Here is a 13,191-nt window from a genome sequence, read left to right as displayed (position 1 = left end):
CCAACAGTGTAAGAGGGTTCCCCTTTCTCCACATCCTCTCCAATACAGGTTGTTTCCTGTCTTGCTAATTTTGGCCATTCTAACTGGTGTAAGGTGGTATCTCAATGTGGTTTGAATTTGAATCTCCCTGATGGCTAGTGATGATGAACATTTTTTCATGTGTCTGATAGCCATTTGTATGTCTTCGTTGGAGAAGTGTCTGTTCATATCTTCTGCCCATTTTTTTTATGATTAAGCCTGATTTCTATTGTTTAGCATCACATCCCTTCCTATAGCTCTGCTCCTAAGACTGGGTTCCTGCAGACCAGCAAGGCCAGGGTTCCTGAGTTTCTCTTGCCATGCTGCTTTCTCATGACTGAGACTACTCTCCAGGCCCGTGGCTGGGACCCCTTCGCCTACTGAGCATAGGCCAGCTGGCTAACTCACTGCCAGACACACTTGATGACCTCAGGGGCAACCCCAACAACCTACCTGCTTTCACTAGCCTTGGTCACTCACTGCTGACCATTATCCGAGATTCCTCCCAGCAAGCCCAAGGCCTGGGCCAGATCTCAATGTTCAACAAGAGTGAAAACACAGAATCTCTGTGGGGAGTGATATATGCCAGGGGAAATCCAATTGGTGTATAGAAAGAGGGTGAGAAGGCATTCCACTTTGCTTGTGAATGTTTACAAAGTAATTTATGAAAATACACCCACTTAAACACACTCAAAAAGCTCTTGAAATAAGTTGTTTTTCATGTTGGGAATGCTTGGTAACAAATCGGATTTTTCATGAAAAGAGGTTTTTGTTTTTGTTTTTGTTTTCCAGATATTTGTTCTGCTTTTTAAAGAAGAAATCTGATGCCTGAAACCTTTGAAAGAACCTGGAGAATTCTATCAATGAAACAGGGACCATGATTAGTCACAGGGAAAGGGCTGTGTTTATTGCCAAATCAATAATTAAAACTGACACACAGTAGTTACTGAACTAGTATTTGCTGAATGAATGAATGAATGAATGAATGAATGAATATCTGCACATCTGTGTGTCTGTATGTAGAAAAAGATGATGGGTGAGTGAGGAAACACTGATGGCATAACACCAAATAGTTTTATGATTTTAGGGCTTTTGAAGCATACATTTTGACACCTCACACAAGCTGCATGAACATATAAATGGCCATTAATAACAAAAAGGAATTATCTCTGCACATAGTACTGTCCAAACAAGAAATAAAAGACTTCAGAGAAGCAGTTTCTAACCCAAGGCCAGTGAACCTTGCTAATCTAAGGGGGTACAAAAAAGAGCAAGAAGCCTTTGGAAATAGTAAAGGTGTTAATATATGCTATGTTCTCATTCTAGAAAAATGGCTTTCCTATACAATCTATCTGGGTGGGCCTGAGTGTTTCTTTAGTGATAGTTGCTTACACTTAGAGTTTTTAAGATTAACCTGCCATAGAGTCACCTCAGGATAAGCTAGAAAATTATAGTATTGATACAAATATATGTGTGTATGTGATTAAAACAGCAGTCCTACTAAGTTTTGTATAAAAACCCAACCTTAAATTGCCACTCTATCAGGAAATGTTACTTTAAAAGTCTAATATTATGTCTCAGGTTTCAACACTCAGAAGCTTTGACAGAGTGGTAAAGGAAGCAAATCCCATAAATAATGTCCTATTTGGTTTCTATCAGCAGTTACTGGTCTTACATTAATTTTTGTGACAACAAGAGGAGAAAAAACATTATCTAAAGTAAGAGACTGTAAATTATCTTCTGATCTATTTAATGTAATGATCTAAAGGAATTGAGGAATTAGCTCTTTAATTCTGATTTTCCTTTGTTAAATAATAAAATGTGCAACTCTTTTTCTTAAAAAAAAATCTGATTTTCCTTCCTAATTCTGCTTCTTCACATAATTTGAAGCTAAATGCAAAGGTTGTTTTTTTTTTTTTTAAATTATATATTCCAAAGTGTACCACAGGACTTTGTGCATGTAAAACATTCTTATTACAGATGAGTGAACAGGTATTTAAAATACAGTGTATTCTAAGACTGAACCTTAAATACACAAAAAAGGTACATGAATCTGGGCAGCAATCCAAAACAATCTAAATACTATAAGACACTGCCATTGTGTGCATGTTCAAATCATCAATTACGTTTGAGACTTGTGAAAATAAGCCAAGGAAAACATCATCCATATCTCAAATGCATGTTTCCCCATCTCCTCATTCATTTTTCCCGGTGTAAGCAGTTATCTACCTGTACACAGAAACAGCAAATCTAAAGAGCAAACACATATTAAAAACCACAGAGCAAAGACAAAGAGCTCTAGAGTAGAAGTACCCTTTATAAGCTGTACGTCATCAAAGAAGTCAGCAAATACCCCAGAGTTTCATTTTCCTCACCATTAATTTAATAATAATAATAATAATAAACACTGATCTCATTTGAACACGGTGGCAGAGATGGTCGCTATGTATTTACCACACCATTTCTTCTTCCTGCAAACTCTGGAAGACTCCATTCCTCCCAACTTTCCTTGTAGTTAGGTTGGGGGATCACCTGCCTGAATTCTAACCAATGAAATACGAACAGCAGTGATATAAGACATTCCCAAACTGGTCTGTAAATATATTTCACAAAATCATCCAGCTCTCTCCTCCTGCTTTGTGACATTCTTAGCAGCTACACATCACATGGTGTAGCTACAAGATAAAAACAGCCCGAGTCTCTGTATTGCCACCTATAGGATAGTTAGGAGTGCCAACAGTCCTATTCAATAAATAAAACTCATTTTATTAAGCCACAAAGATTTTTAGGCTTACTGGCTACCACACATAATATAGCCTATGCTTACTAATAAAATGACTAAATTATCTGGTTTATATATCAATGTGCCAAACAGCTAGCTATACAGGGTAGTACTGGTAGCAATGATAGAAAGCTTGTAAAAAATTATTACAAATTCTAAGGGGTTTTTTTTAGCATTATAATGGTATGCAAAGGCTATGTAAAGGCTTCCTGAAAGGTAGAATCCAGTCATCACAGACCAGCCACATACTTTTGTAAGAAATTTGTATTTGTCTCTGCTTTTAACATATCCAGGAAATAAAGACAGAGATGATCAAATTTACCAAGCATTTCACCTGAAATGATTAGGTAGTTGTGACCCCATCACCAGTGTTCATTATAATGAATGCAGTCAGTGACACTAAATTCCTAGAAAGAACAACCTCTAGCCCAAAGATAAAAATTCACACCAATGGGAAGAGATTCTCTCACTTTCAAATCAGAACTGAGAGGATGATTGAGGCCATTTTTTTTTTTTTTTTAATCGCCTTTTAGGAAACTTCTCTTCTTGGTTTATAAGCACTCAGAAAAGAACAACAAAATGTGAAGATTTAACAGATAATTTAATTTTATATACACTGATTTTGTCTTATTTTGTCTAAATATCAAGTACTACTTACATACAATTGGGGCAAAGCCTTCTTGAGGGCCTGAAGAAATGGTACTTAATATAACATTATTTTTTTTCCTGCAGTGTCAAATTTTCTTGATCAGATTGTTCAGTCAATCAAAGAATTATTCCCTTTAGAGACTTTTGAAGAGATATTAATCCAAGTCAATAAAGGAAACCTCAATTAAATCCAAGAGAATTACATCAATTCAATTGTCCTTTATTGGATGATTATTAAGTACTATTTTATAAACATCACTGACAGGATTAAAAAGATTTGTCATAGAATCAGAAGACCAAAATTCCGTTCAGAAAGGACTAAAAATATTCCTTAAATTTAATTTTTAAATATAGCTTTCCAAAAATCAGACATACTTTAGAGCAATCCTGACATGTCTAGAAGTGCATAAATAATTTTAAACCCATCAATGACCTACTTTAAAGAAAGAAATTACAGCCATCTTAAATACTTGTAATTTATCTTTATGATGATGCCAAGTCACTAATTTTAGAATTCAGAAATTAGAAATTATGGCATAAACTGCATTTTAGCAAAATCAACGATCTAGAGGAAGAAGTAAAGTATATACTTCAGGTAAATAGAAACCTGAATTTGCCTATTCCTGAATTTCTTGACACTGCTAAACATTCATGATATTATCTTCTCACACAGATTAGAAGAACCATAAGGACATACAGGCCAAACACTAGAGTTAGTTCTATGGACACCAACTGTATTTCCATACATTAAAAACAAAGCAGCACGGCAAGGCTTTCTGAACAGTAGCTGCCTTCCCATCATGGCAGGAACTACTTATTGCCTATCAAATCCTCCACTATCCCCTTCCTTCTTAGGGAACAGAACACTACTTCTAGCAATTCCATTTTTAGGTATTTATCTGAAGAAAATGAAAAGGCTAACTCAAAGAAACAAGCACCCCTATGTTCATCACAGCATTATTTACAATAGCCAAGATATGGAAGCAATGTAAATATCCAGAGACAGATGAATGGATTGAAATATAGGAGATCATGTGTGTGTGTGTGCATATATATGCACGCACACACACACACAACAGAATAGTACCCATCAATAAAAAAATGATATCTTGCCACTTGCAATAACATGGATGGACCTAGAAGGTAGTATGCTAAGTAAAATATGTCAAACAAAGACAAATACCATATGATTTCATTCATATGTGGAATCTAAAAAACAAAATATCATTAAAAAATAAAATAAAAAACAAAACAGATAAGCAATAAAACAAAATAAAACAGACTCAAAGATACAGAGAACAAACTGATGGTTGCCAGAGGGCAGGAGGGTAAGGGGATGGATGAAATAGGTAAAAGAAATTAAGAGGTACAATCTTCCAATTATAAAATAAATAACACATAAGGACGTAATGTGCAGCATAGGGGAAAGGAAAGGGGGAAGAAGGGATGGGGGAGGGGGAAGGGAGGAGAAGAGAAGCATAGAGAATACAGTCAATAATATTGTAACAACTTTGTAGGGTAACAGATGATAACTAGACTTATAGTGACCATTTCATAATGTTTGTAAATATTGACTCATTATGTTGTACACTTAAAACTAATACAACACTGTATGTCAACTCTTCTTCTATAAGAAAAGAACAAATAGGAAGGAAAGGGGGAAGAAGGGATGGGGCACGGGGAAGGGAGGAGAAGAGAAGAGGTAAAGAAAGGAAAAAAGAAGGAAAGAAAGAGTCTCACTCTCTCTGGTAGTGAGGTCTAAATAACCTGCAGAAACTTCTCCTGACCCTGTTCTTGGTTTCAACAAAAAAGAACTTTTTTAAGTATGTCACTCCACTTGTCACTCCTTCCTCTAATACAGATGACCTAATACCCATCTGCTGTATGCCAGAAGTACCAAGTTCTTCCCCCTTCCCCACCATGGTCATTTGAAACAAGCATGTTTTTTCCTTAAAATTCTGTTTGTGATTATCTACGCTTGGTTGAAACAAAAGACTTAAACTTGGCACATGTCAACCTGTGTATCTGAGATTTTCCTCTATGAAAATATATTGTTTTTATTCCCTTTGTAAAGCAGTTAAGATCACCACGTTTTAAATAGAAAGGTATCATGGATAAGAAATAACCAGTATTAGTTAAATATAACCTGGCCAGAATAAAAAAAGAAAAGAAAATACAACATTAAGCACTTTTTCATGAGTGCATTTCTTCCCGGAATGAAATTACATGTATCCATTAATGACCCTTTGATAAGTTTAAGGCTAATGTAGACTTTCAGAGAAAGCTACTTAAAGAAAATGACCATCTTTAGGGGCCATCTTTTTTTATTTTTTGTCATCTTTTGTACTCTTCCTGACCCCCATATCTATAATGGCTAGAGCCATTTATTTACTCCAGTTACTACCATGGACCTGAGTTCCATGTACTAGGAAAAAAGAACAGAAAATTAAGAGCTTGAATGCTTGATGACACCATGGAATTACCATACAACCAGTCTAGTTTACATCTAGACTACTTGTACATGCGACAGATTTATCCTATTTAACAGTATTCATCAAATTGCTAAAATACCAATATTTTGTTTTGTAAGAAAATCAGCACTATGGGCAATTTATTTTAATAATGTCTTCTTGACAAGAGACACCTAGAAATAAAAATTTCCTGGGATATTCCCAGTAAAATTTCCCAAGGAAAATTTTCCCTTCTCATTTCCCAAAATTACAATGAGAAATCTTATCAATTTATATTTTCTAAAGTAATTTAAGGAAGAAGACAAGAAATACTCTGCCATAGAATGTGCATTAACACATGATAATATAAAGAGTACTTTCTAGATTGAACTGTTTTTCTATTATTTCTATTTCCAGGATTCTGTTTTCTAAAAATCTATTGATTCCTATATAGGAACAATGATTAATATTTTAGTTTCCAAATAAAATTTACCCAGTAACATCTTGATGATAGCCAGGAAATTTTTTGAAAGCCTAAAGTTCTGTGCAATCACATTTACTGCAACTATGTACATGAAAAGAGGGAGCAAAGGGAAAAGAAGAGTAAAAGAGAAAGAGAGAAAACAAATGAATTTATATCCATCTGGGTCTTAAATGAAAAAGACCCTATTCTATTGTATAGTTTTCCTCCTACTATATTATATATAGATGGACTAGGAAAACTTTCATCTTTCAACATCTCCAAGATTTTAGTAATAAAAAAAAAAATTCCCAGTATAGGAATCTCTCTTCTTCATCTCAATTTGATCTCATTCATTCTCCTCTAAACAAGTTAAAAGAAAAAGCAAAGTGCCAAGAGTAATATCTTTTTATTTGTCACAGTAAGTGGCTGATGTATCAAGCTCTCACACTACAAAGCCATATATTTTTAAAGTCATTATGACGAAAAAAGAAAAATACCTAAATCCACAAGTCTCCAAATGTACTGTTTTAGAATTTATGTTAAAAGTGACTCCATCACCTACTACATGTGTATTTGTCTCAATAGCTTAGGGCTGTTACAGCTTGTGCCAAAGTAAAATACAGTTTGAGGAGAAAAGAAACAGTATTCCACATATTTTGAAGTCTTAAAATAACATTAAGGCAAACCAATGTATTTACTTTTATTGTAAGTTATTTTCTAGAAGATTATCACTTTTGTGGTTAATAATTATAACTAAATTAATTATCTTTAAAGTGTCATAGAACTTACTTAATATCTTGGGTTGGTGTGGTAAAAAATATATTTTAAAATAAGTGATGTTCAGGACTTACCACCTCCTCCTCCAAGGAGACTGGCGTTTGCTGTTTAAAACAAAACAAACATAAAAACATTAAATAATACATAAGAACTATTTAAAGCAAAACAAACAAAAAACATAAAATAATACATAAGAACTATCATATGCCAGATAGTTTAAGAAAAAGCTGGTGGTGATCATGTCTCATAAATACACAAAGACTCACACAATGTACTTTCATATAAGGATAGCTTTTATTACTCCTTTATGATGGTATGAAAATTAAAATAATTCACTATCTCTTTTTTTCTCTTCAAATGACTATATTTATATGTATTGCCTTCTAATAAAATGAAGTACATATTGTGACTCTTTTATTTCCTATTCTGTATCTAAATTAATCTTCTATATTCTCTGATTTATCAAGTAGAGATAGAATAATGTTATTTAGGCAATTCAGCGGTTTCAAAGGACAATGTAACATAAAAGAATATTAATTTGAATAAAACATCATCAAATAAAGCTATCCTAAGACACTGTGCAGTAAGAACCCTTAACCAGTAACAGATTTATTACTTTTAGCACTAACGTTTTATTTGAGGAAAAGAAAAGCATTTTTGTAAAACAATATTGTGCCATTTCTTACATAGTTACACATTATCCTAGCACACAGATTTATAGAAGCCAAATAACAAGCAAAGTATAAGATAATTCCACTTGAATTTCTTTCAAGAGGTCAAATCTTCATAAAGTTCCATTGCAGGTTTCTGCTGAAGTAGTAAACAACCTTATGCCTACGTTTATCTAATCATTATAACAGACAGAAAACAAAAGGTTATACATACTGCACTGAGCTTTATTCCATAGAGTTCTTATGTATCCTAGGCATAATCTCATGCCATTATAAAAAAAGAAATCCTACAACAGTATAAAGAAAGTGTGTGGCATCCAGGGTCTCTTTCTTTGTGTAAAAACTTGAACTACCAAAAAACAAACAAACAAACAAACAAACAAAAAAACAACCAAAGAAATCATTTAAGAAAGAGAAGTAGGAGTCTTTAACTTGAACTTCAGTGTGCTGTCCACAAACCATTGACGTAATTAAGAGACGCAAATACCTAAGCGTTACTGATCCCATCAATAAATAATGGATCATTTTAGCAACAAATGCCCATATTCATAATTCCATGAGGTTAACTACGTGATAATTTATACAACACTAAAGAGAATACCATGAAAAAGTATGGAGAACACATGCCTTTGAAGGTTATCAGTATGTCAATATTAGAGCATCAAATCTTATTTCATATTATCTTCCAAGGACAGGACAATCTAATTGCTGCTTTTGCCTTCCTCTCAGTACTATTTCCACAAACATGAACTAGATAGCAATGGCATTTATCAACCATAAATAAAACACACTTCTGATGTCATAAAATCTTCTACCATTCTGGAAACTCAGGTCCCCAAATCTATCCGATTTCACAGTAAGAGTGTATAGTATTTACACAGATGGTAGCCAGGACTTAATGTCCTGCACTGAATCAAAATTTGTACCTGTTAAAGTGGTAACTTGTTGCAAGGGCATGAGGAAAGAAGTTGTGAATTCTATTTTGGTTCCTACACCCTTCAGTGAATGGCAGAATTTCCATGATCAACCCACGTCTCTTGGCTAATTCAAATATTTTCTAAAATCTCAGCTACCTACATTTATAAAACCATATGGCACTTCACACTCCTGCTGATTATTTATTAATTTTTTAAATTATTTATTTTTATATGTCACTGAGAACTGCTTCCCTATCTGTACGTTTTCCAGATCCCTGAAACTGTTTTCTTCCACCCTTCACATATTCAGTCATAAAGAAAAAGGTATTTCCAAGAACAAACAACAATGAATGGTAGCTTTTCACTCAAATTATCATGGCCAGGAGCACAATAACACAATGCAGCTACTTTTACCCAATGTTTAGCTCAATAAAGATAGAGGTCGCCTGTTTTGAGAACATAGCCCAAGGTCCATCTGTTTAACTAGGCACTTATCCAATAGATGAGGGTAGGTGAGTAGGCATAGGTACAGGAACTAGAACCCCAGTCCTGGGAAACTATCAAGTCAATTTATGTCAAATGTGTGCTCATGTCTAGATAAGTGTATCTGGTCACATTTTAATATCAACATAGAATTACTTTACCAAACTGTGGCATTCTACATAGTGTGCCACCACTGTGTGTGTGTGTGTGTGTGTGTGTGTGTGTGTGCGTGTGTGTGTGAGAGAGAGAGAGAGAGAGAGAGAGAGAGAGAGATACAGGAGGGGACATGGAAGGGCAGCAGGAGAGGGAAAGAGAATCTTTTTTTTTTTTTTTAATTTCTTTTCCGCGTAACAGTATTCATTGTTTTTGCGCCACACCCAGTACTCCACGCAATACGTACCCTCCTTAATACCAACCACCTGGCTCCCCCAACCCACCCCCCCACCCCTTCAAAACCCTCAGGTTGCTTTTCAGAGTCCATAGTTTCTCATGGTTCACCTCCCCTTCCAATTTCCCTCAACTCCCTTCTCCTCTCCATCTCCCCATGTCCTCCATGCTATTTGTTATGCTCCGCAAATAAGTGAAACCATATGATAATTGATTCTCTCTGCTTGACTTATTTCACTCAGCATAATCTCTTCCAGTCCCGTCCATGTTGCTACAAAAGTTGGGTATTCGTCCTTTCTGATGGAGGCATAATACTCCATCGTGTATATGGACCACATCTTCCTTATCCATTCGTCCGTTGAAGGGCATCTTGGTTCTTTCCACAGTTTGGCGACCGTGGCCATTGCTGCTATAAACATTGGGGTACAGATGGCCCTTCCTTTTGCTACATTTGTATCTTTGGGGTAAATACCCAGTAGTGCAATTGCAGGGTCATAGGGAAGCTCTGTTTTTAATTTCTTGAGGAATTTCCACATTGTTCTCCAAAGTGGCTGCACCAACTTGCATTCCCACCAACAGTGTAAGAGGGTTCCCCTTTCTCCACATCCTCTTCAACACAGGTTGTTTCCTGTCTTGCTAATTTTGGCCATTCTAACTGGTGTAAGGTGGTATCTCAAGGTGGTTTTAATTTGAAGAGGGAGAGAGAATCTTAAGCAGGTTCCACACCCAGTACAGAGCTCGACACAGGGCTTGATCTCATCACCCTTAGATCATGACCTGAGCCAAAAATCAAGAGTCAGAAGCTTGCTTAAATGACTGAGACGGGGCGCCTGGGTGGCTCAGTGGGTTAAGCCTCTGCCTTCAGCTCAGGTCATGATCCCAGGGTCCTGGGATCGAGCCCCGCATCGGGCTCTCTGCTCCGCAGGGAGCCTGCCTCCACCTCTCTCTCTGCCTGCCTCGCTGCCTACTTGTGATCTCTGTCTGTCAAATAAATAAATAAAATCTTTAAAAAAAAAAATGACTGAGACAACCAGGTGCCCTGACTTTTAAGATAATTTCATGTTCATTACTATTCATGTAATAGAACTTAATCTAGAGTGCTAAAATATACTCTTTCTCTCTCTCAAACACACACACACACACACACAAATATATATATTTGAAAATATATAATAGAAAAATATATATATTTTATATATATTATATATATATTATATATACATATATTTTTATTTCATTCTAAGCAATTCTAAGAACTATAATCCATGTAATGACTTTTCTAAAGAATTCATGAAATTTAAGCCTATTTTATCAATTTTTAAAAAAGATTTTACTTATTTATTTATTTGACAGACAGAGAGTGAGGGGAAGCATTCTCAAGCAGGGGGAATGGGAGAGGGAGAAGGAGGAGCCTGTTGCAGGGCTCTATCTCAGGACCCTGGGATCATGACCTGAGACAAAGGCAGACACTTAAAGGACTGAGAAACCCAAGTGCCCCATCGATTTCTGTTCTCAAAAAAAAAAAAAAAATTTAATGAAACGTTTATTAGCAAAAATATCAAGGGAATTTTCTTGAGTAAAAGTGACATAAATGAAGGCAAATAAAAGCAAACCTTTATCAGGATTTCAAATATTACCTTTACCTTCACAAAACACCTTATTATATATAACATAACTGATGCTCAACATTTATTGGCCAGGTGGATGAATATTTCTTCCATTTTACCAAAGTGAAATGACTTTTGTGTGTCTAAAATTAATAGTCATTTAATTTCTACTTAATTATCTCTAATAGATTGAGTTACATCCCAATTAAATAGGAAGCCCCTAAAGAGAAGGTCTGCGTTTAATAGTTTGGACTGCATCTAAGAAGCTCTCAATACATTCTTGCTAATAATGGAAGACCTGGTAAGTTTAGTCCAATTTCTTTTTTGTTTTAGAGGTATGTGTTTACTAAAATGTGTGGAAAAAGCAAACTTTGGTCCTTTTTCTGTCTGTAAAATCGAAGATTGTTAAAGAAACTTTTAAAATTTCTTTGGAAATATTTAGTGATTAAGAATGTACAAAGTATGTTTATGTATTTCTGTCCCTACCTAATTCCCTTGCTAGAGGGAATTTTGGACATGCCTCTTGTTATTCTCAAAGCCTCACAAAGAAGGAAAAGGAGAAAAGAAACAAAGAAAATTTAAAGTTTATGAGCATGATATCACCACTTCTAAAATAAGATTTAAAAATCTCTTTTCTGAGCATTCTAACCAACACTATCTTTATTCACATTTTCCTAAGTAAAATACCCTTTTACTTAGAGAGTAGAGAAGTAGAGGAAAAAATCAAATTAGTAATTGTCTCAAAAATCGATTCAATGAGAAACTAAAACGAGCCATTACAAGTTAATGAATCTGTATATTGCACTTTTTCGTGCCCCAAAATAACAACTCAGTGAGATGAACAGCTTCATTGTTTATAAAGCAAAAAACAAAAACAAAACAAAACAAAACAAAAAAACACTGAAGATAAAGTGGCAGATTTACTTAAATCTAATTTCAAAGTGGCAATTATGGAGAATTTACTTATCATATCCTCACCAAATGATTAATTTTTTAGAGATTTTGAGAAATTGTTTTCTTCCAACTGCACTCAGTTTTGAATTTTTTAATGAAAATTATCAAATTTCTATAGGTATATTCACTTTTAAATTATCAAAACCAGAAAATAGTACAATGTAGGGAATCCTTTTTGTGGGAGAATTAGCCTATATGAAAAATTACCACATCACTTACCAATAGTATCATTATTTCATGTGTTTCTCAGAACACAAAGGGAATGTTAAACTACCTTCTTTCTAAAAACACTATCTTAAATGTCCCTGTGTGTGTGTGTATATATGTTTGTGTGTGCATCCATTTGTATCTTTTCATAAATATAATTAAATTGTGGATCAAATGATGAAAAATAAAATTACTATATAAGTAATCTTCCTAATATTACTGGGAGTTCCTAAATGGAATGCATGTCATACATCATTAGAAAAGTAAGACAAAGCTACAGTTTATCAGACACCTAAAGGGCTTTTCCTCATAATATCTCAAAATCCTTTTTAGTCTGTATAGGCTAATAGAAAGAGCCAGACAACCTATTTCAATTATGTCTCAGTTTCTAAATACCTCAGTGATTTGGATAAGTCATAGTCAACTATCTTATTTATCTTCTATCAGGAAATTTAGAATTATCAGGGATAGCAAACAAATTTCCAATAATCCTCATTTATTAATTAGAAAAGACTGTCAGTACCTCTTGATCTGAGAAAGACTTTAAGGCTAAATCTAGGGTTAGTGGGAAAGAGAACTATGATCAGTTAATAATACTGATCACAGTCAGAGTAGGGTAGAGAGAATTGAAATGGCAGCAGACATGCCATATATTGGACATCTCTGCATCAGATAACTTCTCTTATTTTTAACAGTTCTCTTAGATTTGACAGTTTTTGAGGCAACAAAATTTTATTCAGTAATCTTAAAACACAAAAGCAAACACAAAACCACTAACCTAACATATGCCCTGTATGTTAGCATACTTAACAGCTCCTGCTGTTTGT

General features: G+C 34.6%; 1 protein-coding gene across 1 annotated transcript in view; it reads right to left on the bottom strand.

The window, feature by feature from the left end:
- Positions 1-13,191, bottom strand: part of LOC111141568 (MACRO domain containing 2) — a 1,949,692-nt gene that overhangs the window by 1,475,004 nt on the left and 461,497 nt on the right. Inside the window, exon 4 of the mRNA XM_022494211.1 lies at positions 7,213-7,242. Coding sequence (XP_022349919.1) covers positions 7,213-7,242 — 30 coding nt within the window. The remainder of the gene's footprint in view (positions 1-7,212; positions 7,243-13,191) is intronic.

This window comes from Enhydra lutris, unplaced genomic scaffold, assembly GCF_002288905.1.
Source record: "Enhydra lutris kenyoni isolate GAN:26980312 unplaced genomic scaffold, ASM228890v2 scaffoldscaffold6, whole genome shotgun sequence".
Lineage (NCBI taxonomy): Eukaryota > Metazoa > Chordata > Mammalia > Carnivora > Mustelidae > Enhydra > Enhydra lutris.
The sequence above is the reverse complement of the archived record's forward strand: the minus strand, read 5'-3'. Positions and strand labels throughout refer to the sequence as shown.